At 34.1% G+C, this 26,882-nt stretch overlaps 1 protein-coding gene across 6 annotated transcripts in view; it reads left to right on the top strand.

The window, feature by feature from the left end:
• Positions 1–26,882, top strand: part of RPGRIP1L (RPGRIP1 like) — a 74,844-nt gene that overhangs the window by 12,053 nt on the left and 35,909 nt on the right. For 2 of the 6 annotated variants that reach the window (XM_037409346.1, XM_037409347.1), the window contains 11 exons: positions 802–945; positions 6,991–7,096; positions 10,772–10,918; positions 12,081–12,154; positions 16,188–16,327; positions 21,398–21,504; positions 21,732–21,782; positions 22,869–23,048; positions 23,682–23,799; positions 24,864–25,316; positions 26,128–26,279. In XM_037409346.1, the coding sequence (XP_037265243.1) occupies positions 802–945; positions 6,991–7,096; positions 10,772–10,918; positions 12,081–12,154; positions 16,188–16,327; positions 21,398–21,504; positions 21,732–21,782; positions 22,869–23,048; positions 23,682–23,799; positions 24,864–25,316; positions 26,128–26,279 (1,672 nt within the window). Of the gene's footprint in view, positions 1–61; positions 593–801; positions 946–6,990; positions 7,111–10,771; positions 10,919–12,080; positions 12,155–16,187; positions 16,328–21,397; positions 21,505–21,731; positions 21,783–22,868; positions 23,049–23,681; positions 23,800–24,863; positions 25,317–26,127; positions 26,280–26,882 lie in introns of those variants that run through there. The other 4 variants (XM_037409348.1, XM_037409350.1, XM_037409349.1 and 1 more) reach the window with 4 other exon arrangements.

Raw genomic sequence — 26,882 nt, 5'->3', positions numbered from 1 at the left:
TATTGACTAAAACTGCCATGCGTTATAATGCAAGAAACATCGAAATAGCATTTTTTTTCAGAGATTTCAGGTCTCTCAAAGGTAGAAAAAATAACCACGGTTGCTCAGAATGGTACATTCAGGTACAAAAGCAAACAAGGCCAAAAACCTCAAGGTACGTTTAAGTCTATGATAGGTATATGAAGTAATGAATAACTAGCTTATGCATGAAAAGCTTTAGAGTGGAAAAAATTGTAGATGAGTTGTTGCTTATTCTTATTAGAAAAAATGTTAGTAGAAAGGATAGCCGAGATTAACTTGTCAAAAAAATCAAAATTGCAAAATATAAAATAAGAATAAAAACTTAAAAATTATTTTCACTGCTCCATCCATTGAAGTTTTCATATTCTTTTGATAGCTAGTGATAGTGTTTTCCTGTTCAAAAAACACTTGGTACTAATAGATTAGGAGGAGGATACATGTAATACAGAGTATAAGAACCCATGAACGATGTTTTCAGCTGCGTTCTGCTAAACATTATTTGGTCCACATAAACATTTATTTTAAGAGTTAGTGTTGGTTAATAATATGTTTGAATTATTTATCTATTTGTTATACTATTCACATCTTTTCATGTGGTGACATTTTATTTATTTTCATAGTAAGTTGAACTATTAAACCTCTGCTGTAATGCATGTAATTAAGAAATACAAATTTTGCTGAACACTTATAACATATTTGCTCTCTTGAATATTTATTTAGGTTTTTTTCTTTTATTAAATACTTGGCTGGTTTGGGAATGTAAGATGCTTGTACTTGCAGGAAGACTGTGATTGAGTCCCAAAAGGAACGCATTGAAGAACTGGAACACGCCAGAGAGGTACTTGTGAGTCAGCTAAGAAGAAAGGACAAGGAAATTGAAGAATCCATCCTACGGCTGAAAGAGCAAGAAGCAACAAGCCAAAGGTATTGTGAAAAATGAAAACCTCCATGGTGGAAACATTATATATAGCTGTGAAAATTGCTTGTTCTATTAAGAAATATGTGCTTTCTTCGTTTTTTTTCCTTTGGTCAAACTGAAGTCATAAAATGATTTACCATTAGCCATGGGTAATTCTAAGCAAGGAGATTGTTATGATAATGTTACAATATTTTTTCATAAATAAACAAAGGAGTTTATAATTACCATTTTAGAGAATTCATTTCCAGCTGATTCAGATTCAGTTGAAGTTTGACTCATTAAATTTTAATCATCTATTGTTTCTTCAATATAGTTCTTTAAAAAATTCAGATATAGGTTCATAGTGGGTTATTTAATGTTTATTAAAACTCATTGATAATTTGGAGTCTACAAATAGTAGAAACATAATGGCATTGTAAGGGTAAATTAGCGAATTTTTGAAGGAATGTAGTATAGCTGTGCAGTGAAACAAAGTCAACGTGTGGAATGTGTTTCGCAATAAAGCTTCTATTAATCTCTTCTGTTCTATCATTTTTAAAAAAATATATACGAGATTATATAATTTAGCATATATTTTCCCTCTTTTGACTGTTTCATTTTCAGTCTGTTACTTTTATTTGGATTAAGGATGTAGTACTGCATGATCCTCCATTCCTTACTCATTTGATTTTAATGCAAGTTTTACTTGGATGAGAAATACAATTGCCTTTGAAGGAGGGACCCCGTTATTATGTGTGAGCATTCTTTTGTGCATCAGTGGTGCTACGTATATAATACATCATAGTGTTTGCTATTAAATTATTCACAAAGTCATAAGCTTCCCCTATTCAGAATTTCCTTTATATAGTTTAAATAGGTTGAAGAAGTTGTTATCATAAATAATTTCTTAGTCTGTGCCTACAATGAAATCAGAACATATTTAAGATGTTTTCATTATTTGAAAAGAATCTGATACAAATCTGAAAGAATTTCTGTGCTCACTTTTCTATAGATAAACACTGTTCTTTAAGTCAGAAACTGAATGTAACATCTAAATTTGATGTCAACTACCATATTTCTGTGAAACTTTTAAGAGGTTTTAAAGCATACAGGTTAGAAAAAGTGGTGCAGATCCTTTTTTATTTACATTTATCAGATTGCATATATGCAATCCATGATACCTGACCTAAGTTACTATCTGGGAATTCATGGTTGAAGTTCTGGAAGTATTTCCTTTGTAGTCTATTTCTTGTCTGAAACCTGATAAAAGATACATTAAGAGTTCCTGTGTTTGGCTGAAGACACTGGGAGAGAAATTGAAAAACATCCACTAGTGCATGTTTAGAATGGTGTGTGCATTCTATGATTTTGCCACTAGAATACTTTATGGAGGACTGATAATCCCCATGTTTTTTGAGTTTTGGGGTGGTTTTATGCTGAATGAACTAGAGCCAGAACTGAAGAGGGATACTATTCTCTCCAGGTTTAACTGTAACCATGGTACCTATACATAATATCTTTAGGAGATTTTCATTGGCTTGCTTTCTTGGAAGTCTTGTAACTGCTATCTAGAACAGTCTGTGTTAGTTGTTTTATTACACAGATAGATTTATAGGTTCTGTGTAATTCTTATTTTATTCTTTGTATTAGCAGAGAAGAAACTGTCAGTACTGGAATATTGGAGGAAAAATTGGAAATCTGGGTGACTGATGAGGTCATCTTATTTCATCTTTGTAGCTTTTGTCTTTGAATTTTGGTGCAATTGGCAGCTTTTTCTTGTTTAAGAATACACTTGGCTGTCATGTAGTTGCATTACTACCCAAACCCAGTTAATTTGTTAAAACTCTTTAGGAACTGTATGGTGCCAAAAGGACATAATTAATGTGCTTCCATCAATCTTCATGTTGTAGTACCATTTGATCTTAGCCTGGTGTTAACAAAATTAGGTTACTTCCACCCTTTAGGAAAACATTCTTTATTCTGCTACATGATTAAGAAAGTCTTGTGATTGAAATAACTGTAGCTTCCAAGTAGTGAAGCAGCCACAGTTAATACTCACTGATCCATCAGCGGTAAGGGAGGGAGGTACTATTTATCATGAGTCCTATACCCACAAGAAATCCACTAATATTTTAAAGCCACCATTGCAGCTTCACTCCAGTTCCTGTGTAACAACATGAGAGCTACATGACAGAGCTGAGTTCATATGCAGTGTACTCCTTGAGATGGTTATTGTAATATGGCTGCAATAAATGTTTTTGTCAGTATTTATTTAATAGAGATTGTTTGGGGATTTTTTCAGGAATATATAATTCTGATTTAATTCCAGCTTAAGGGAGAAACTTGGCCTGTAGGTTGTTAGACTAAACACATTTTCTTAAGTACAAAATTTGACTGCATTTAGCTTGACTGTTTTTAATTTCAAGATGGCCAAAACCAGAATAACCTCATGGTTTGATGTCCATGTGCAAGTTAAAACATTGTCTAAACAATCACATTTTGCAAGCAGCTAACTTCAACTAACTTAATTGCTCATGGTACTATCTGAAAACATTTTTAAAGCCACCCCAAAATGCATTTGTGAAACAGGTATTTGGTATTTGCACATGTTTATGTGGGCTTTTTGTGTTTTGTTTGGTTGATTTTTAATGAAAAAAACTTATTTGCCAGTCAGTTTTTAATTCCTTTGGCATTTTTTGCTGCAGCATGACTTTGGAATTAACCCTATTACATGTGTGGATTTTTGGACAGGAATATCGTATCTGACACACTTGTGACTTCTGTGTTTGCATTACAGCATTACAGACCTAGATTAAAATGTGGAGCATGTTAGTCACAATGCATTATCTAAAGGGTTTTGAGAGACTACAGCATGTATACAAATTTGCTAAATCATGTCTAGTGTAAAAAAACCAACCCTTATATTTGCATTTGCATATGTGATTTTTTATATTTAACCAGATTCCCTAAAGATCATTACTCTTTTTTCATTTGTTGATAGCCAGGCAAACAAATACAGTATTTTATGTTGGTATTTAAATAATCCTAATAACTTAGATGATGGAGCTATTGATGCAATGTTGGCGTTTTGCCTATTGCAAATATACTATCAATTACAACGTAAAGGTGGTTTTAGAAGGTAAACATTGTTGGCTGGGGTTTTTTTCCCCTGTATATTTGACTTCCTATAAGAAGTAAGAGGTAAAGGAAAGAACATAATGTCTATCAACATATAATCCTGTTAGTTCCTAAGCATAGTAGAATGAGAAGAGTACTTTACGTTGATGTTCCATTCTTTACTTCTCTGCTGGGGAGTCTGTGTATGTACATCTTGGCCATTGAGGCATTTCTGATATAGAACTACTAGCCTAGAAACGTTTTGTTTGTTTTGCCAGACAGAATGTAAGGGATTGTGAGAAATATGGTGGTGATATGTGTTTACTTCCTTGTTTTTCTTGTTCTGAATGTGAATGGGGAGCGTTTGTGAGCCACTGGTCCAGTGGATACAATAGTCAGGACTGTGTAAGAGTAGTCTCAGTAGTGTATCCATGTTCTGCTCATATGGAAGAAAAGACAAGATGCAAGGGATGTGGTTTAATTAGACCTCAATTTTATTAGCTTAGCCATCTGGGATTTACTGGCATAAATTTGTACAGTGCAGGTCAAGATCCTTTCTTTAATCATTTCCTTCTGGTGTAGGTTGCTATCAGTCCCCCATACCCACACAGCTGGTCCCCAGCCTGTTATTGGGACCCCACTCTCTATGCGTTTAATCCAAATGATAAGAGGTCTGGAAAAGAGATTGTCTTTTTGGTGTACTTCAGACATTAACCCCAAATGTAATTCTTAGCTTTTTAAAGAGTCACTTTCTCCTAACTTCATTTCCAATTTCAGACTTTTAATCCAGCTTTAAGGAGGATAGTGTTCATGTTCCTTATTTCTGCACTTGTGGTAGAAGGCATGCTACAGCTAAATGAGTATGCGTGTTAATTCAGGTTACTGCCCCAAAAGGGATGTTAGTTACTTTTCTTGTTCTAACTTCTGCTCCAGGTCTACCTCCATGACTTTGGCTTCTATGGCATTTGTAGCTTTTTTTGGCAATAGAGAAAATATTGAATGAGGTATCTTAGTACAGATTTATTCTTGTGCATTATTTTGTATTGTTTGAGCAAAATATTACCTAAGTGAAAGGTAGCATTGACTTTTACATCAAATCTGTATATAACCTCTATTTTCAAGTTATTTCAGAAGACGTGGGCAGATGTTCTGGGAGCAGAATACAGCAACTACCTGGGAGGGAGAAAGCTGTGTAGATAATGAATTCCTATTCTATTCCACTCTTTTGTGACTTCATTTATAGAAAAAGTCATCTTCCCGACAGAAACTTTCTCAATTCACTTTGCCTTGCCTGCAAAATCTGAAATGATTTTGTTCTTCAACAGCAAGCTCCTTGTCGTGTACCTAGATACATTGGACATTTCTTAGACATATTTTATTTCAATAAATAAATAAAATATTATAGAAGTACTGTAGAAAAATATTTTTGCTCTAGCTTATAATGAGAGCTGAGATTGTGTCAATGTAATGCACTAATAAGAAACTAATTGCACATGCTTTCTGTAGCTAGAAATTTCATGAGATAAATACTCCTACAATTGTAAGAACTGAAATGATCCAAATAAAAGTAGGTTTTGATTTCTGAATTTGAATAATACACTTCATAATATCAGTACCCCAAACATCTTTAAATCAAATGCTGTTTCATTCACTGCTGAAAAAATAGTTAATGTTGATTGTCAGAAGCCATGGAGTTTACATCTGTACATCATAAATTTCACTATCATCTGCTCCTTTTTCTACTTAAAAAGAAAAAAAGGGAAAAAAGCCCCCTGCTTAAAAAAGAAGGGGATGGGGGGGGGTGGGTATAGAAAGAAAAAGCCTTTGAAGGCATCAGAGCCTTTTGTTTGATGTGTGGAACAAGATTAATAAAAACATGCCACTACATTAGCTTTTAAATAGCTAGCATGAGACACTGCTGCTGTCTATACTCGCCACAACTTTAATTTATGTAGATAACATGTTTTAGACACATGATAGTTTTAGGATTGAGTTAAGGCTGTTTCTTAGGGAAGATCTCAGGTTTGTGAGTGTGTTTATCTTCTGTGTAATTAACTGGGCAATGCCAAAATACAATAGGATTTTATATTTTACAGAATAAAAGGAAAGTATTTCATGTACTCAGCTGGTTTACAGATGTGTAAGCTTTGTAGTCCATTTTCTTGCTCCAGAATGGCATTGTGACAATTTGTCCAATATGTCTAAAACAGATAAATATTGGAAGATAAATGACCTTTTCAAATGCTAAATATTTATTCTGGTTTTATCATTTTATATTAATACAAATCAAAATTGGTCTCTCTTCCCATACGTGAAGAAGCTGTGAAAATAATGGGGTTTAGTTTCACTGCTTGAAATAAGAGAAAAGAGCAAAATAAATATTTATTTAAATTTTTAATTATTCTAAACAAACTTTCTGTTAAACAGCACATTCTCAAATTAATCTTAAAATTGTGACAACATAGAATATCTACATGGATATTAAGTGATTTTCATGTAGTTAAGACACACCTGCAGCTTGTTTGAATGCCAGTCACTTTTTCTTAGCGACATTTGATAGGTTTAAAGTATAAGAGGAAACTCCATAAAATGGTGATGTACTGGTAACAAATACTTTGGAGGGTGGAAAAAAGTGAATGGAAGACAAATGATCTATTTAGGTATAGGATTTTTTTTCTTTTCCTGTCACATAAGGTTTCATACAATAAACAAAGACATTAATGTATTGATTAAAGCTACTATGTCATCTTTCGGTACAATATTTACTTACCTAAATTCTGTAATGTGGATTATAGAAGAAGGAATTAATTTGGGTATTGCACACTAAATCTTCTCCCAAATGTGTTGTAGAACACTGATTTGCGAAGGATTTCAACTTTTCAAAAGAAAAAAAAAAATAATACATTTTGTATCTTTAAGCTCATGATGCATGTCTTCTTAATACAATTTTGAAGGTTAAACATTCGGGACAATGTGGAAATGATCAAAGTCCGTAAACAGCTGGTTGAGAAAACCAACGCTCTTTCAGCAATGGAAGGAAAATTTCTCCAGCTTCAAGAGGTAATTGCAATTTGGTCAGTAACATTCCTTTACTCTCGTCACATAAGCATGTGTAAACAGAAAATAAATATACAAAGTTCTTGATTCTGACTCAGTGCTGAGTACATGAAAATGAGCCACATAATACATTGCACCCAAGCTACTCCAAATGCATGGGGATTTTTATGGGGTTTTTTGGTTTTTTGTTTTTTGTTTTTTTTCTTCCCCAGAAGGGTCTAGCAGGTCTTTAAAGAGTTTATCTGCAAAGCCATCCCAGGCAGGTTGTGGATAATGAACTGAGTTGTCTGAATATTGAAAGAGATTGCTGATCATGTAAAGAGAGGGCTTTGACTTAAATGTACTGATTTACCAAAGAAGAGGTACCAGACCCCCTTCACTTCATAAGTCTTTGGTAAAGTTGGGGAGGTTTGGCTGTTTAGAGTTCTGATGTTAGGGCTTAACTTGTGTTCATAAGTTCATGGAACATATTTCAGAGGGCTACTGTAAGTAATAAAATTGTCTTCATAAAAAGAGCAGTTTTATGAAAATATCACCAGAACATGAAACTGCATGGTAGGTTCTGTATAAGATTTAGTTATACAGCATTTTCCTGCTTCTTTCTGTATGTATTTGGAGAACCACATGTGCATACAGGCAGAGGTAGTATGGTAATGACTTGGAAACAATAGTTCCTGTGAGTAGCAATCCTTCTCACAATGGAGTACAATAGAGCCTTATAAAGTATCCTACCATTAGGAGGTGGAAGCACTAGATACTTGTTATTTTAGCATGCTAAATAACGCTTGTGCCATTAGATTTTTGTTCTGTTCCTTCCCCCCCCCATGTTTCTGCCACCACATTTTGCTTTGCTTTCCTCCCTGCCTTCAGTGTAATACATATATCTTCTCTGCCAAAGCAGTTTTTCCTAATTTTTCACAAGGTGAGCTATGTAGAATATAAATTCCAGGAGAGACAGGTTTCACATGGCTTTTTGTGCTCTTAAATAGAAAGCAGTAAGTATATTGTTCCATTTTAAATCATATGCAACTTTTTGGTACTTTACAGCAAACGTCAAGTACTTGTGCCTCTTTCTTGGCAGCAGCTGAATAGAAACACATGCCTAAGATTCATACTGGTATTTGAAGATATTGTTTCTAATATTCAGAGTGAAAGTTGCATTTTTGCAAAGGATGAGTGTGTTTTCTGTTGTTGGGGGTTTTTTAACAAGATAATGGATATGATTTTCCCATTTCCTATCACTTGAATGTTTGAGACGTGTCTATTAAACATGAATATCTGAAAAGCCAAAATTTCTAGTTTAGATGGCATGTAAAGTACTTATCAACAGAGCAGGCTTTAGTATTATTTTTTTATGTTTTCCTTCATGATTTTTCTGCCTATTGTGCTTGTTATTATTTACTTTCAACTTCTAACAATTGAAACCCATATAATTCCTCCATGTTCATCTTAGAACTTGGGTCAGCCCAAAATGTGAAGCCACAAAATAAAGGCCTATAATTCTGCTCCATCTAATGGTATTGAAGTTGAGCTTGCTACCCAACATTTACAGGAGAGTTTTGTTGATAAAGAATTGTAATTAGCCAGTTGAATGAAGGAATTATGCAATCTGCTTAGAAGAACAAAGGCCCTTGAAATTGTTTGGATTATATATTTCATCCCATTCGTATATTTATTTGCTTTAATTACACACTGACCATTCAGGGTTTAATGATTTCTAATACAAAATGTGCTAACCTGTGCAACTACCATTTAAAATACTATAGAGAGTTATTTCTCTTGAAAGTTGCTACAACAGTTTCACAACTGTAATTAAGAGCAGTTTATGTTCATTTGTGCTATATTTCTAGGAGGTGTTTATATATATAGAGAGAGAGAGGCGTGTTTCCAAAAGAAATAAAATTCCAGACTAGAAATATTAAACTGCAATCATCATCCTACTTGTTGCTATGATTTGAGTCTTGAGATACTTCAGGTAGAGCAGGATAGAAAACAGTATGAGCGTAATGGAAAAACAGTGCTGACAGAATGCTCAGATATAGAACAATATCCAGGTAAAGACTTGCATTTGGGGGGGGGAGAGGGGAAATAGCAATGGTGAAGTCATGGTTCCCCTTAAAGTTGATGAGGAAAGTTATCCAAAGTGGTCAGGAGAGCAGCAGAGACACTGAAGGATTAGAATGGAGTTGAAGCAAGGAGATTTCTCAGGAAGGTACTTTTAGTGCTTTTAATGAGATGGTTCAGTAGGATGAATATGATTGTTGAATTATTTTTCAACTGTTTTTGAAATTAAGGAAGGAGCTGAAGGTGAAACGGTCTATGAAAGGCAGCTTTGCCAGGGTAGTTTGTTTGGGGGTTGGGTTTTTTTCCTTCATATATTGTCTGTCGAAGAGACACAAGTTACTGAAATGGAAAAGAACTTCAGGAAGAAGTAGAAGGTGAGAGATGGGGAAGAAAAGATTAGTTCGCTTTGGACAGCTGGGAGGGTTAGAGCGTAAGGATTTTGATTTTTAGGAGAAAGGGAAGATACTTGGAGAGGAAAAATAAAACAGTGTGAAAATTATTTTTAAGGTGTCATTGTGTGAACTGTATGGAAATACAGTTTCCAGACAAAGCAAGAGGAATACTGTAGAAAGACTTAAAAATTGATAATATAATTATCTCTGAAATAAGGCTGATTGCTAATATTATTTATTCTCCATTATATTTTTCTCTACTGAGAAATGGCATGTGGAAGGTTGAGAATCAGGTTGGTGATTGGGTTTTCTGTGGGTTTTTTGTTTGTTTCTAGGATATTCAGACTGCATGTGAACCTAAACAATTTGTACAGAATTCACATTCAGCTTCTCCATTTAACTACTTTGTAGGAATAATATATGGAAAAAATGAGGATAACTTTTGTCTGTCTACAATCATTAAGCATTATCTACAGTCTTACATTTATTTGTCATAAATTTGCATATAATCACTTTATTAAATGGAAGATTGGCTTTTGGGCCGTTTTGTTTCAAGTTACACTTTGAGTGTGGTTTACATTTAAATTCTTGATGAATGAGGCTTTATTAAAGCATTGTGGAACGTAGACAGTGTAGTATTAACCGATATTCTGGAAATAGAGGTTCTATCAGTATCCTCCATTTAATACTATAATTGGTTAAACGTGCCTTAATATAATCCATTGAAGTAAATTAAAATCTAAAAGAAATCATGAGTCCTTAAGCTACTGCTAGGAGGGAAATAGAACCGAGTGCATTAGGAATATGAAACAATTATCCATCTAAAATTAAGGGTTAACAGAGCTGTTGCAAGCGCTGTGATTAACATAACTGTGGTCAACACTCATTTTTGCTTGCTACTGCAGTGTTTTTGGTCAGTATGTCGAACCGCTGTAACCACAGCAAAATCTTTTAATTGCTTAACAGATGTATTTCTTGGTCGTTTTCATCATGACTGAACTGAGGGTTTAATGTTCATGAGAGCAGCGAGAATGCCACCTTGTCCTGGCCATGCGTAATGAAAATTGCTTTCAGTTACTTAGTTCAAGAGTGTCTCCTGTTGACCACATTGAGAATATGTATTAAATACTGCCATGAGAGACCACAGGTTGAATATGCAGTGTTACATTCTACCGAGTGTGATTTGTTTTCTTTCTGAATTTTTCTTCCTTCCTTTTCACAGAACCAAAAGAACTTGAAGACCAGCCATGATGCTTTAATAGCAAAAGCTGATGAACTGAATCTACAGCTTAAAGAGGAGAGGTTAAAGTGCCTCTGTCTTAACAAAGAGTTGCAATCAATAACTATTTCAAACAGAAGAACGGAGGAGGTGGGTTTGCGTTCAAGAGAGCTAGAACCTGCTTTAGGTAGTACACATAGATAAGGAAAAAGTTAACAATGGGAGATACCTTTTAATTGCAGAGATGACCCTTCAAACACACTTAGAAGACTGGCCTGGTAATATAAATACTTCTATCCCATTAAAAAAAGCCTGTGGCTGCTGCTTGCATTTCACAGAATCATGAACCATACCTGATGCCCATACCACATAATCACTGCACCGATGTTTGGACAATATTTGAGGTTAAAGCATAGGATTTCACATCAATTCTGATACTATACAAGTGGTTTGTTAACCAGAAAAATTTTTTACTTGATTTATTGATCACATATTGCCAGGTTTTGGTATTATTTCAACCTAATTTAATTACTGTACAGTGTAGTATTACATCTTACTCAGCAGTCCAGATCAGTCACTTATTTTGTCTAGTGACTCTTAGAGACTAGTGTCATCACTAACAGTCACACAGATACAGGGCTAAAAATCAAGTGGTTTATTGCTCTTTAACATGTGAGGAGTAAGAATCTGCAAACATTTTGTAGCAACTGAAGTTTAGTTTTTACTATGTTGTTTACCTGTTTTTAATGTATTTTACATGAACTAAGTTTACAAAAGTTACCTCAGATATTTTCTCCAAACCTTTAAGCTATTGTAGTGCATGTAGGGTATGTCTTCTGAGTTAAAGCATCTTGTATTTTTAAAACCATATCCTGCTTTGAGTACTTTAAAAGCAAGGACTTGTTGTTTCTATAAGGTTAATAAGAAAATATTTATGATACAGGATCTATTAACTCGCTAATACCAATACTCACTTACAGGAATGGAAATAAAAAAATTTAATGCTATGGATATTTTGCTTTTTTTCCTTCTTCCCCCCCCCCCCCCCCCCCCCCCGGCAGAATTTTATAAGCTATTGTTCAACTATGACATGCTTGTCTCAGCTTCGTATAAATAACATGAAAAAGACTGGGCCAATTGTAAACCCATGTGGTAAAGAAGGTGTTATTTTGAAGCTTCTAAGAGGCTTTTGTATGAAAAGAACAAATAAAAGCCTGGCAATGCCTACAAATTATTAACTATTTGCCTTTAAACATTCATTGTAATTTCCTTTTGTGCTGTGCATTGCTTGAAACGTCCTTCTTCATATTAGTTACAGGCAAGAATAAATGATCTAGAAAAAGAGAAAGAGCTTATGAGGGAAAACTATGATAAACTGTATAACAGGTAAGTTACGGTTTCTGTATATAGAAAACTTGATTCCTGCCCTGTTTAATAGGCTTTCATATACTGTGTGCTTGAATGTGCATGTGCGTGTGTTTATGCACACGTGTAATTATATTCATGCTACAATTCATCAAATCAGTAAGTGTATATGGAAACTTTGATGGTGTTCGCTGTATTACATCTGTTCTGTTGAAATAGAGCAGCTTCCATGCTTGTCCTAATATTCTCAAAATAGTAGATTACTACTTTAAAAAAAATTAATGAAAAAATAAGTAGAAGTCACTTCAAACATCAATGCAAAAATTTTTTAATTGAATTTCTAATAATTTTTGGGGGGTTACTATTGAAAGAAGACTACATCTAGGTAGACATTCCTTTGGGTTTATTTTACTTTATTCCATTTGGTTTGTTTTATTTGGGGAAAAGGGGTGTTTGAACTTTTTATATAAGCTCTTCCAGCACTTCTCAGTGGATATATATAAAGTCTGATATTTGACAGCTTCTCCAATGTTTATTTCTGAGGGGTGGTTTGTTTGTTTCACTAATAGCTACCATTTCACTTGTACTGGTTCTGCTTGAAATTTTTTATGGCCTTATACGAGTTTTCACAAAGGTTCCTATACTTAAAAACATAAGTTGTATACATTGTATCAGTAGTGCTTACAATGAAAATACATTGCGAGATATGATTCAGAAATTCTCTGGTACAGAAAAGTAATTATAGTCAATTGCCAGAAGCAAAATGACCTTCAAATGAACTTTGCCTTTAGTGTGGATTCCATGTGGTCTTCTACACTGATGAGGGCTAGAAAAAAAACCCAACATCCTAGAGCTAGTGATTGCCTCGAAGTAGTTAAAATGCTTGAAGTCTTTCCTCATATCAAAATTATTTCCCCTCTTAAAGCTGGTTTGTCAGTGTGATGTCTGTCAAAAATACCAATGACTAAACACGATGTTAGTGGTATCAAATGTCATTTATAGTATTCTTACAATTTTTATTATACTTTTTGTACTTTTTGTGGTGAAATTAAAAATTACAGTAGTAAAAAACTCGTTACAAATAGATTAAAACTTTTTTTTTTTTTTACATATGAGATGTAATAGTTGTATAATCACAATATTTAGAGATTTGTACAGGGGCAGTTGGTCAGTGGTCTCTTACTTAAGTTCATTGTTGTAGATTCCTCCAAAGCCTGATCGTGTTACAAATATTTCTGATTATGTTTTTTTTTTTTCTTCTCTATCATTATGCAGAGAAATGACTCTTACTAAAAAATCAACTTACAGTCTTGCCTTGAAATTTTCTGTTCTATTTAATTCATAGTCAGGTAACTTGAAAAGATGTTTAGCTACCTAAATTTAAATATGATTCTATCATAATGCAGTAATCTAAAATATGTGGGTTTTTTTACCTAAAATGGTCTCATTTCATACACTCACATTTAAACTGAGATTCATGTTTCATCATTCCATGTTATACAAAGATAAGAAGAAATCAGGGAGAGAAATGCATCATTTCATTATAACTGCTCTTTCATGGCCAGATTTTTCTGTTGCCCATTTGAACAGTGCAGCTTTGCTACCCCTTGCCTTTTCTTACCAGTGGATAGGCCAGTGTCTGCAGGTGCCAGATAATTAATAAATATTTCTCTTTTTTTAATGGAGGAAAAGAAGCATGAACTCATTCTTTGCTAATGTTATTTTTTTGGAAATTCATTTGAAGTTGAAGGGGATTTTGTAAAAGCCAAGACTGCAGAACTGGATCTGAAAATTTTACAAAGAACAAATATAAGTTTGTCAGTTGACTCTTATTATTTAGTCAGTATCCAAGAAAACAATTCATTTGGATAAAAGGTTTGGATGAATTGTTTTCATATGACCTTGTAATGCAAATCTAGCAATGCTTAAACTCTCTCCAAAGGAAACGTTGCCAGATGTGGTTGACCAATTATAGTTACCCAGATGGCTCCAACTCCAGTGAAATACAGTAATTGTGAAAGAAATTCAACATGAATTCAAGTAAAAGTAATCTTAACATTCAAAGGAAGAAAGCGACAGAAGTGGACTCAATTCAAAGTGACATAAACATTGGCTTGGTTAAAACCTGTCTTCTAAAATTTTCTTCATTTAAACATCTAAATTCTGAATTAATATCATAGTAAATGTTAATGATTTTTCTGCTAGCATAGTCTTTTGACAAATTGCAATAATGTGTAGCTACATCTTCATGTGAAGTAATTGTACCTAAAGCTAACAAATGCATGTATAACTAGGTATTGTGGTCATTAAAACTTGGAAACATTTTGAAAAGTGTGAAAACTAAGGGTATTTGATATCCCTTCTTGCAATGATTTATTCTTTCCTTATGGGCGCCACTCAAACTTTGAAGAGTGGTAAGTCTAGGCAATTACAGAACACACTGTGTCTGTACCTGTGCAGTATTATGGAAATAATTGTGGGTTCAGTGCGTTATATCTGCAAATTATCTTCAAAATTATGAGTGAAGTATGTATTACAGTAGGACTTAGAAGCATTGTTTAAGTTCATGCATGCTGTAAAAGACACACTGTAAGATGGTGTATGCCTAGAGGACTGTATAAATAGGTGAGATAGATACAGTATGAGAAAAAGACAACAGACAGAGAGGTAGGACTGTTTTTGTGAAGATCACAAATCAAAAATATAAACTTACTATACACTTTAAAGTCTACATTCATGCTATAATTGTTTTTTCTTTAATCTTAAGGTCATTCTTCAAATATACTAGATACAAATGCGCTTATGTACTCAGAACCACTTTATGTAGTCATAGCCATCAAAACAGGCAGTTCTCTTTCAGTCAGCATGTATAGTCTGCAAAGCTATGTGGGCTGTCCCTTCTACAATTTTTATTTCTTCTCCTTTTGCTTTTTTCCTTGAGGCTTTTGTTACATAGATCTCTGGGAGAGATCGATAAACAGATATCAGAAGGGGGTTTTTTGCACATTTATATATGTAAAAAATAACCTTTTAAAACTATTGAGCTTCACCAAAGTGAAGAGTTGAGGAACTGACTCTTCCATTTAAAAACAAACAAACAAACAAACAAAAACCCCCAAAAACCTACAATTTCTCATTTTTAACAGGATACAAAAGTGAATAAGCTGATTTGTGCTTGGTTAAGATGAAGGACACTTTTCCAGTCCATAAAAATGCAAGGATTGAATAATAGTATGAAGACCATAATACTTAGTGTCCAAATTATATGCAAGCACGTTGCATTGCTTTGGTTTTTTACCTACTGGGAGTTATACTGTAAATTATGTGATGTGCTCAATTTTGTTTCAGTTTGACTAACACATTTTGTTGTGGTTTCAGCAGTTCTGATTCTGTGTCCGTGCAATCCTTATTGCACATGGATTGGTAGTTTACAAGTAAATAATGTGTTACAGGCAAAATAGTTATTCTAATTTCTTTGCCCACCTCTGGTTTTTATTTCTTAAAGTAGGAGAAAGATTACTTTATATGCGCTTCTTAATCAGTATCAGAATTGTTGTTTTACAGTATGAGAAAACTGTTGTCACTTTGTGGTCAACATTTCTTTGAACAGGCAACTGACTTCAGGCTCTGTATGTTTCACAGATTTAAAAGAAATCAGGTGGGTGATCCCAGTCCTCTACATTAAGAGGTTTTGTATGCGGAAAGAATGGTTTTGTCAGTTGTCAGTTGCTGAAGTTTGGAGTTGTGGATTACTCTGGGATATGCATCAGAATTCCTTTTCTCGTCCCACAAATGTTGCATGCTGCCAACTTTTCTGACTTTGGAGCTCTAAATTAAGGCCAGTTCCTTTGCTCATCCCACAAGCTCTTTCATGTTTTTTAACCGCAGCCTGAGAAAGGCGCCTTGGTTTCAACAGCAGCAGACCAGCATATGTTTACTTAATTCCTAAGACATGATGACAGTAGTGTCAGTGCCACTAAAACCTTCTTTCTTTATTATTTTCTGTTGAAGTTGATTTCTAAAAGTTTTTCACATGCCACATGTTGTATTGCAGTGTCTTCAGTATGACCCATGAACAGGAATGGAAATTAAAGGAACAGCAACTGAAACTGCAGATTGCTAAACTGGAGGCTGTTATTAAATCTGATTTAGCAGACAAAAATGAAATCCTTGACAAGATCAAAGTAGAAAGAGGTATATTTCTAAAATAACTATCATTTTCTTGTGATTTGAGATTCTTCTGTGTTGGAGTTCAGGTATATTGCCCAGAAAAGTGTAGATTATATTCTTAGTGATTTCAGAGCTGCCTTTTAAGCATACATTTGACCAATGCACTTATGTTATGACCAGCTATTAAGTACAAAAATTGACCCAGTGCGGGTTACATGCTGTATAAGGATCGTATAACTCCAGGTATATTCATTTTTCATCTGTTTGGTTAATACTTGACCTTTATTCTGCATTTGCCCTCTCCTCTGCATTGAAAATTATTATGGAAAAGAGGACCATCTGACAGCCCCTCTTAAATTATAAATCAGTATTCTAATTCTGTTTACTGTACAAAGTTGCATGCAGCCTATATAGACCCTTGAAGATGGTTGCCTTTCATGTTTGTGAATTCAGAATTTTTAAATGTTTTCGGTATACACTTCTTTTTGTTTTACAGTTTTGTACATTTACAGCAATGCAGTTTTCTACTAAACTAATCTAAAACCAGATTAGTTCAAGTGTGGTTTTCTTCCCGTGCTGTAGGACAACTTCTCAGTGAATCTTTAAGACCTTGCAATCTTTTCTGGTTTTTATCTCAATACTGTGATATGCTGTGGCAACTTAAAAGTTTACAAAACAAGAGCATAGCCAGGAAGTAAAATAAATATTTTTAGAATTGAGTCTTCAAATGTGTAGTTTTAGAAGGTGTATTTCTGTGAACAATCTAATGGAATGAAGTGGGCCAACTTGTGAATAATTCTTCTTGTGGTTGTGGCTCAAGTTCAGCATGTGCTTACCATTAAGATTCTGAGTAGCTCTACTGACTTCAAATACCGGATAAAATATTTAAACACATAGTTTCCACAGCAACTGTTTGCAGAATTAGGCTTAAGTGATACTAAAATAAATAAGATGCCTTAAGCTGAAATAATACAAAGTTATGACACTGACAGAGACGGTTGTTAAGATGGTTTGATTATGGAATGCAAGCTTTAAAGTGATATTAAGAGCATGAAAACGTTATAGGCCATATTATTATTTGGTTAAGTTGAACATGGAAAATCAGGGAACACATTCCATTTTTATCCTTCCTATGAGCATTATGTTTAAGTGGCAAGTCTTTACCACCCCTTCCCTAGACTGGCACTGAATGACATCTACCCTTAAACTGGATCACCAAGTTACTACACTCTCCATTTCTGTTGAACTGAACTTGCTGCAGTTTCAGTAGATGTTGCAATACCCTTCAAGATCTATATATCTAGGATTTGAGTACAGCTTCTTGTCTTTGACCAGACTTAGGCAGTATAAGTTTCTTCAATCATACTTCAGAGTAACATCCTTTTTTTAAGTTCAGCAGGAGAACTGAAGTACTGTTTGTCTTAACCTGCTGCCAGGAACTAGTGTAGAAATAGTGTCTCGTCTACCCTTTGTAGTTTAGCATACGAATCTTTCCTCAGAAGTTCTTTTACAGGAGTAAGATAGATGTTAAAATAAATGGAAGTCTTGAAAAAGACTAACATTGCTGGCTTAATTCCATGTCCTCCTCCTTCAGTATTTCTCTTTCAGAGTGATTATGTAATTTGGATCTAAATTTTTTAGTAGTATTTTTCTGTCCATAACTTCATAATGTGTTTCATAATACTTAAGAAATACATTTAGACAGAAAACAGAGTAACTAATAACTTATTTTATATAACTTCAAATTGTGATTGCTTTTTTTTTAATGTGGTGTTTGCTGATGCTTTATCACGCTTTGGCCACCATGTTTCCCTTCGTCATTTATTCTTGTGTTTCTTGTCTATTTTTTATATCTCCCAGATTCTCAGCCATAAGTAGCTGTTTGGTTCATGTTCATTATACTTTCCTGACAATGTTGTCTCACGCAAGCCTCAAAAGGCTGAGATAAACTAACAGTTACTATGCCAAGGATTGGTGTCACTTGTCATGAATTCATACAGTGTATGTCTCTACTTGGTAATTTTTATGTCTAAATAATTTTTATTTTTCGTTATTAGAATCTCATGCCTTGCTGCATTTGTTGTTCATAGTTACAGTACTGTTTGACACAGAGTACACTATTTACTCACTGAAGTTTTTTACAGTTTTCTTAAAGGGAAAATATTTTTTCTGTGTCAATAAAAGCTGACATGTGAAATATATAACTAAAAAATATTATTTCACTCCCTAAATATGGTTCCTCTGTCCATAAAACTACCAAAACCTCTGCACAAATGCAGTTCTGGTTTTATTCCATGGGCTAGCAAAGAAGGCAATCCTGTTGCCCTAAACTGGACCTAGAAGACAAAGAGAGGGTTTGGCAAGGAAGAAGGGGAGGTTAGATGCTCTTATACATGTAGTAGGTGGATTATGGGATAGTGAGCAAAATAGGTCTTAGTCATGCAGGTGTGTGCTTTTTATTTACAGGAAAAGACAGTGACTATTTTATTTTCTTCTGCCCTGCTACCTGGTTGGTACTGGTTGGTCTGTGAGAATACTTTCTATCAATTTATGTAGGAGGTCAACAAATGTGGAGCCTTTTGCTGATTAAGATTCAAATTTTCTTGTTTTGGCGATATGTACAAATATTTAATGTGGAAGACACCCACGCGAGGGTATTCAAATTCTGATTTTGGATGGGATTACATATATTGGCACAATTTTTTATTACAGCTGAGAACAGTACTATTGCACAGTCCCTGAAGTGTCTTGTTAGGCCTTTATCAACACAGAGGGCTATCTGCAATTCTGTAGTCTGCTTCCAGTTGTGGCTTTGCAGCTTTTCTTGCAAGCTGCTGCACCAATGTTTTCCAAAGCATCTGGGGCAGTATTTTTTCCTCTTTTCCTTGTGCTGTTACTGTCATAGCTTTGCTGATGAAAACCCTGATAGCGTTGGAATGATGTGTTCTTGTGGGATGTGCTCACCAGTGGTGTGTGAAATCACCTCTGCTCTCCCCCTTCTTCTTCCCCTTCAGTTGCAGCTTTTGGGTTAAACTAGTGGAAGCAAACTAAGCAGCAGGCAGCATGCAGGACCAACCCTGATCCAAGTATGCTCCAATCAATGCTGATAGTGCTAGAAGTGGAAAAAAAACATAGAGAGTTTGAGTGGCTGCTGATGAAAAACAGTGCAGTTATATGGGAAAGCTGAGTGGCAGGACCAAGGCTATTGCAGAAGTGTTCAGTTTCCTCCTGCCTCTTTCCTTGCATGTCTTGCACTTTTTCTTTGGTTGCAGTCATGGAGACACAGCCTGTTGAGAATCTGGAGAGGCAGCATGGACAGTGCTAAGACAGACTGAGCTGCACTATTGGAATATTGGCCCATTTTGTTTCAGCAAGCTGTTGAAGTTGCCTCAATTTGAACAAAAGCTAGTTCCCTTTCTATGTAGCATTTACAGTTTTAAAGTTAACTTTTAAAGCATCAAATGTGAATGAGTATTAATAATGTGTACAAAAAATTCACTGGGGTTCATGTTAGAAAAAGAGTGGACGGAGCTTGCTGCTCTTGTCAGAAAATTCAGGACTGCAAGATAGAAGTACCTGAGGAGGGATATCTTGTCTCCTTAATCCTGGAAAAAGTGCCAGTTCAGATGTCAGTTTATGTCGTAGGAAAAAGAGACATCGGCATGATGGCCTCTTTTCCGCTGTGGGAGGCCTCCCAACAGACACAGGTCTTTTGGGTATATTATTTGGAAGGGTCCAGAAGATGCAATTGCTGATAAGTGTTTAACCATCTTTTATGAAGGCCTGCCTTCTCTGCTCATTCACAAGGATTATTTTAATTGTTTTCATATTAGCGTTCTAATTTTTAGCCCTTAGTGTTTCTAATTATATTTTCTTCTCAATTGCACAAATGCATTGCATTTTCCTCATCACTACAGAGAATTAAAACCTTACTGGTGATTATGTTTTTGAATTGAAGGTGACTTTTGTGGAGTCCCAACACATGTATGAGGCAGGCTACTGTGTATAGGAGCAATGGCATTACAGATGATTCATTTTTAGTGAAGATGTCATTTAACATATAAACTGCAAAATTAAAACTAACCTGATGTTAGTTTTTGAAACATTTCAAAACCCTTGAGACTAGCATGTCAGCCACCTGTTTCCTGTGAAGTTCAAGCCTCTAAACTAAAAAGCTATTCTTTAAAAACAGTGAAGTTGTGCATCATGCCCTGAGGGTCAACAGGAAAGATACCAGCATAAAAAGATTCCACCAGATACTGTGGACTTGCTGAAAGTGGTAGAATATATTCTCAACTAAGTATTTAATGTTTTACCAATCAACTCCCAGAAGTGCAGATGGGAATTAAAAGGCTAATACTTGCACGTCAGGTTGACAGTTAACATTTATATAATTCTAACCGAAAATATGAATTTATAATATTTCAGTACTTAATATGAAAATATTACTTCAGGACTTTCAAAAAACACAAGGGGGAAAAAAGGGAAGGAGAAAAAATATTGCTATCAAGATAATAAAGAGTTTGGCCAGGGAAGAAGAGTGAGAGAGTAGTTTTCTTCCTTTGAAACCTCAATGATTTCAAGAAAAGCTTGCTTTTAAAACTTTTCTGTGTGAAGGAAAGTATGTTGTTATAACTAAACTAGTTTGCTTAAGCTTTTTCTTACATCTTATTTGAGAAATCATTGAGGATTTAGCTACGCCTAAGTGGGTATTTGTGTAAAATCTGTGAAACGTTCAATTGATAAGTTTAATGGTGTTTAGTCATTCAGATTGACCCCCCAAAACAGAAAGTTGTACTTACTTGGGCATATCTTTCTATTTAGAAACACACAAAATATAAATTTTTGATGCTGACTTCTAATGAAAGAAGAATGTTTTGCTTTTTTGTAATCCATACACCTATACATGTGTATGGATTTAAACCAAACACGTCCGTTTCTGTTTGTTAATACCAGATTTCCCAATACAAAATAAATCAGTTTCTAGATTTGAAAATGAAATTTTCATGCATAAGTTAATGCGAAAAAGAAAGTTTATAGGTTTTATAATCATGTTCAATTAAGTAGAATGTTTTGTTCTTTTTCTATGTTAAGACCAAAAGGAAAAGCTGATGCAAGAGAACAAGGACCTGCAGTTATGCTACCTGGAACATAAGAAACAACTAGATGAACTGAAAAATCACGTTAATTGTTTGACCAAGGTGAACTCTTTTTGGTTAGAATATGAGCAAAAAAACCTCATTCTATGTTTTATGCATAGTGCAAATACTTCTTGAAAGCAAAAAATAGAAAAATATAACTGTTTGTTTATTCATGAAATCAAGCAAGATGTCATGTCTAGTGGGAATGCATCTTGTTATTCTGAATGTATTTCTTCGATATTCATTCACATCTAATAACACCTTTTCATTAAATATTTCTGTTTCAGGAAGGTGATATTGATGCGGCAGAACTCAGTGAAGCCCTTCTGCTTATAAAGGTAACTTAGAAAGAATGACCACGTGGGGTGTTGGAACTAGATAATTTTTAAGGTTCCTTCCAACCCAAACCATTCTGTATGTTTATATATTTTGCATTTTTTCTTTTTTCTTTTCTTCTTTTCAACCTTTACTTGACCATTTTATGTTTTCTTCACAATGCATGGAATTTTCAAGGGCTGAATTATTTGTGCATCTTTTAGTAATTAACGTTTTAAGCTTCTATGCTTTTGTCATTTTTCAGTTACTGTGAAGCAGAAGGGAAGACAAAAAATTGCCAGGATGAAATCTAGATTTATGTAGATAATTTGTTATAACATCAAAAGTGAATTAAACCAGGTTTACAAGCATTTTTTTAAAAAAACTTACTTTTTCTCAATTAAGAACAAGATGGCATGATAATGTTTTTTTATAAATTCTGTAATTTATGGGAACATGCTATAAGCATGGAAATTCAAAAATGCAATACGGTGATGCTTAGCAATTCTCTGTGTTTATTAAAGCACAAAGTCCAAAATACCCAGAAAATTTTGGGGTTTTTAATCTTGCACAAATTGCAAATGAAGTGGGGGTGGGGAGAAGGCATCAGTGAAAAAACAGGTTTGCATTGTTTGCACTGTTCCAGTGACTAAGGTTTTATTTTCTTGAGGAAGTGTTTACTGTAAATAGAATAATAAAACCTACCCCAGATGAAATTTAAAAGCCCAGTATTAGTAACACAAACAATGTAGATTTGAAAATAATAATTCAGGTTTTGTACATTTACTGAAGCAGGATTATTAATTATATAAAAAGCAAACATATTAAGGGGTTTCTATTTTCATTGGAGAGGAATGATTGCTTCTGAATATCTCATAAATTTTAATTGGTTCCTGATAATCATGAGATTACATTACTGAATACAATCCTGACACTTACTGGTCTACCTCATTCCTATTTTTTGCATTACCACATGCTCAAAATGTAAAGTTATGCTTACTGTCTTGTTGTTATTCCAGAATTATATCCCAGTGTTACATTTAACCAGGCACAAATACATCCAGATATTTTGCAAAAGTTTTTCTAGTAATTTTTCAAATTTGTTCCAGGTTCAAAAACAGCAGACGAATGGGGACCTTATGTTTTTGGAGAAAGTAGAAGATGATATCAATAAAGATTTAGAACGCTCTATGCAGGAGCTGCAAATAACACATGCAGAAACAGTGCAAGAACTTGAAAAGACGAGGAGTATGTTAATCCTGCAGCACAAAATTAACAAAGATTACCAGGTACAAAACTCTACTTACAGTGGAAAGTAATCTGACAATAACATTTTAACATTTGTAGCACTGGAAATTGTTGTAATTAAGCAACACAAATTCAGCAGCAAAGCCAGTCTGTTTACAGGTAACCTAACATAAGATTTGCTGTTGTTAAAAGTATTGTTTATAAAGCGTGAGATTCAAATGCCTCTAACTTTTAACTCACCCTGATCAGATCCCTCAAGCTGTGCCTTCTTGGGATTATCTCTGAGCTCTTATCAGGTCCTCACAGGAAAAATATTGAGTGTACTTATCAAATAAGCCTCCTTTTCCACAACACTCTGCTTTTACTCTCCTCAGCTGGATTATTACAGATCATATTTTGACTTTTCATTCAATTAGTCTAAATTTAAAATAACAAAATCATTACAGACACTATTAGGAACATTGTACTGAAAGAGTAGCTAGTCTGCTTAATAATGTTTTTTGGTGAAATTCGAACTGACTGCTGTATTGTTGAATAAAAAATTGCTGCTATTTTTGTGTACTTTAAATGTTCTTTCCTCACATCTAACTGTATTTTAATTTGTAGTCAAACGCATGTGCAGCATCAGTGCATACAAGCCTCAAAAGTAATTTTTAAGTGCAAATTTTTTTCAGACTGAATTAGAAGTAGTAACAGAAAAGATGGAAAGTCTACAGAAAGACTATGAGTTAAAACTGCAACAGTATGTCCATCTTCTTGATATTAGAGCTGCACGCATCAGAAAACTAGAAGGTATCTTTAAAACATATTATTCTCTGATTTTCATATTTTATCTCTTGAAAATTATTGTTGTAAATTTGTTCTTCATTTGAAACACTTTTCCATTCCTGAAAGTAGTAGAAAGGTCATTCCTTTCATGGAAAATTATCTGTGTGGTGTTTCGTTGACTTAAATTATGAAGTTATTAATCAAACAAAATTAAAAAAACAGCTTATGCTGCAGCTGTTGCTGAGTAAGAATAAAACTACTAAACATAGATAGGTTTGTTTGTTGTTTTTTTTAAAGAAATCATAAATTTATGGTCAGCCTTTTATTCTCCTGTCCTATCATGACATAATGAATTTATGTATTGCTAAAAATCCCAAAGTCATGGTGTCATTTACTGATGGGATATTTCAATATGATGTATTGAAAATGCTGTTTTAATCGCTGCAGTGTGTAAAAGGTGCATAGAAAGCCTGAAATAGAATACCTTACAAACCCCATAACAGTTTTCACGTTTTGTCTCCAAGTTGCATCCCATGTACTAAATGATTACTGTGTGATTATTTGTGTCCTGATTCTGTAAGCATGCATTTTGATTTGTTCACCATATACCACCTGTGAAGCCGGGCAATGGGTAAAGGTCTTTGCTGTTAGTTCTGTCCGTTCAAAATATTACAGAGGTTAAAAGTCAGTTGTATTCTTTCTTTCCCTGGCAAATTTAGTTCAACCCTACAAAAAGGTGTATCCTAAGTCTCTGCTACATTTGCACAGTGATACTTATTTTGATCATTGCATAAGGTTTCTGAATTTTTTCTTGTTAACTCTCTTGTAATCTATTATTGTTAGGGGCCTGTGTCTATTTTTATGTATCTTGAAGCAGCTTTGTTTTGGAGGTATTCTTGAACATTGTCAGTGTGCTAAATGAGCCATAGATGCATGATTCTAAATGTGTGATTGCTTTTTTGGTAATGTGTTTAAGAAAGTAACATTCTTAATATAACTGAAATACTGTTTTTTCCTCTCCATTCATTAAATTATACTTGATTTTTAAAGATGATGATCATATTGTAGCTTATTTTATTTTGTTGCAGCCCAACTAAGAGAGATTGTCTACAGTACAAAACCACATAAATCCAGACCAGAAAAACTGCCAGATGGTCCAATGGATGAATTTGATGAAACTGTACACTTAGAAAGAGGAGAGAACCTTTTTGAAATTCATATCAGCAAAGTGACCTTCTCTTCTGGAGCTATACAAGCTTTTGGTGACCATAACCTTGCAACTTTTTGTACTTATGCATTCTATGACTTCGAACTTCAGATAACCCCAGTAGTTTACGGGTGTACCCCATCATATGACTTCACTTCTCAGTATCTTGTGCAGGCTGATGACTGCTTCTTCCACTATATACAGCAAAACAATATCACACTTGAGGTTCATCGTGCATATGGCATAGATTATGAAACAGTTGCTACATGTCAACTGAAGTTGCATGAAATCTTGGAAAAGAATGGGAAGATCTACAGCACAGCAAATTTAATTGGTAATTAACATACAAAAAAGTATTCTATTTGTGGTGTTGTGACAATTAAGTAATGGGTATTTGGCCAACAATGAATGTATGCATTAATATTTAAAAAGAGGGGGGAAAAAAGGTTTACACAACATGCTGTTTCCTATTGCATGGGTCTTCATATAATAGTCATAGGACATCAAAAGTGTAAATAATGATTACAGTTAATGATACTTTATATAGTAGCATAATGTGTGGGAGGAGTTTGTTTAGGTTTTGTGCATTTCTTTCCTTTAAATTTTGGTTTAAAATAATTTTAAGATAACTTGGAAAAGCCTTCTCTAAGAAGCACTCGATATTCTGTGCTTCTTACTGCTTCTTTAAGAAGCATTTTGTCAGATCAGTATATTCAGAGACCTCTAACTGCCCGCTTTTGTCAAAAATCTGGTTTAATAAGTATTATAAAGTGGTATTTTTGCCAGTAATTTAAACTGCATACCACTTTGTGGGACACTTCCAACTGTTGACATACAAAAATGTCCTAAGCTTTATTTGCCTTAGAGAGATTAAAATAAAGAATTTGACTTGACTCCATAGCTTGGACGCTCAATTTTGCAGAGTACAACATGAAAAAATGGTCATGTTTCTGTTTCGGGTCATACATGTAGAGCCAGAGGAGTTGTTTCTGTTTCTAACATGAGCTACATATCTCATGTAATAAACATTGTCATACGGCATAGTCACAAGATAACTTAACTTTAATTTGTGGCATTTCCCTGCTTTTGACGTAAGTACTTTGAGTAAGAAAATTAATGCAATCCCATATGTATTTATTCCTTAGGAATCAAAAGAAACACACAAAATTATGGTACCTTAGAATACTGGATCAGGTTACGAGTTCCTATGGATCAAGCTATTAGTCTCTACAAGGAAAAGTCAAAGGCTCTGGGGTATATGACACCCAGTTTTAGAGAACATGAACAACCATTCCAGGTATGTTTGGGTTTGTACTTCATAGTTTTGATAGAGTAAAATGTTCAAAGTTACTTTCTGGTTCAAATGGTTTACTTCAAGTCTTGATATGTTTAAGGTTAACAAAGAACCAGTTGAATTACTGCTTTCCTGAAGAAACAAAGTCTTAATCTTCAGTCACTTATTTTTACTGAAACTAATATTTGTTAGAATATTTGAAATGAATATATTTACGTTCCTTAACCTGTGAGTGCCAGATTTTGTTAACATTTTGTTCTATTACAGTATTCACAAATGTTAAACCAACTGGGTGTCAGATCAGTAGAACAGGTGAAGTGGTTGCTCAGAAAAGTCTCAAAATTTGTTAATATTTGAGTAATACAAGATTGAGATATTTCACATTTTCTTTCTTATTTTTAGCTGGATAAATAAGATAATTTTGCTAATGTAATGCAGTGAAATAATCACATTTAAATAAGGGTCACAGAAAAAGGAGGGACTTTCAAATGTCTTTAACAATTGTTTAAGAAATAAAAACAATCAGGTTGAAATGTATAAATAATATAAATATAAAAATAAATACTTTAGAGTTGCTAATGAGCAATTTCTTTAATCTGTAGCTGT

The sequence above is a fragment of the Falco rusticolus genome, chromosome 15 (assembly GCF_015220075.1).
Source record: "Falco rusticolus isolate bFalRus1 chromosome 15, bFalRus1.pri, whole genome shotgun sequence".
Classification (NCBI taxonomy): domain Eukaryota; kingdom Metazoa; phylum Chordata; class Aves; order Falconiformes; family Falconidae; genus Falco; species Falco rusticolus.
Note: the sequence above shows the minus strand (reverse complement) of the source record. Positions and strands in the feature narration are given on the sequence as shown.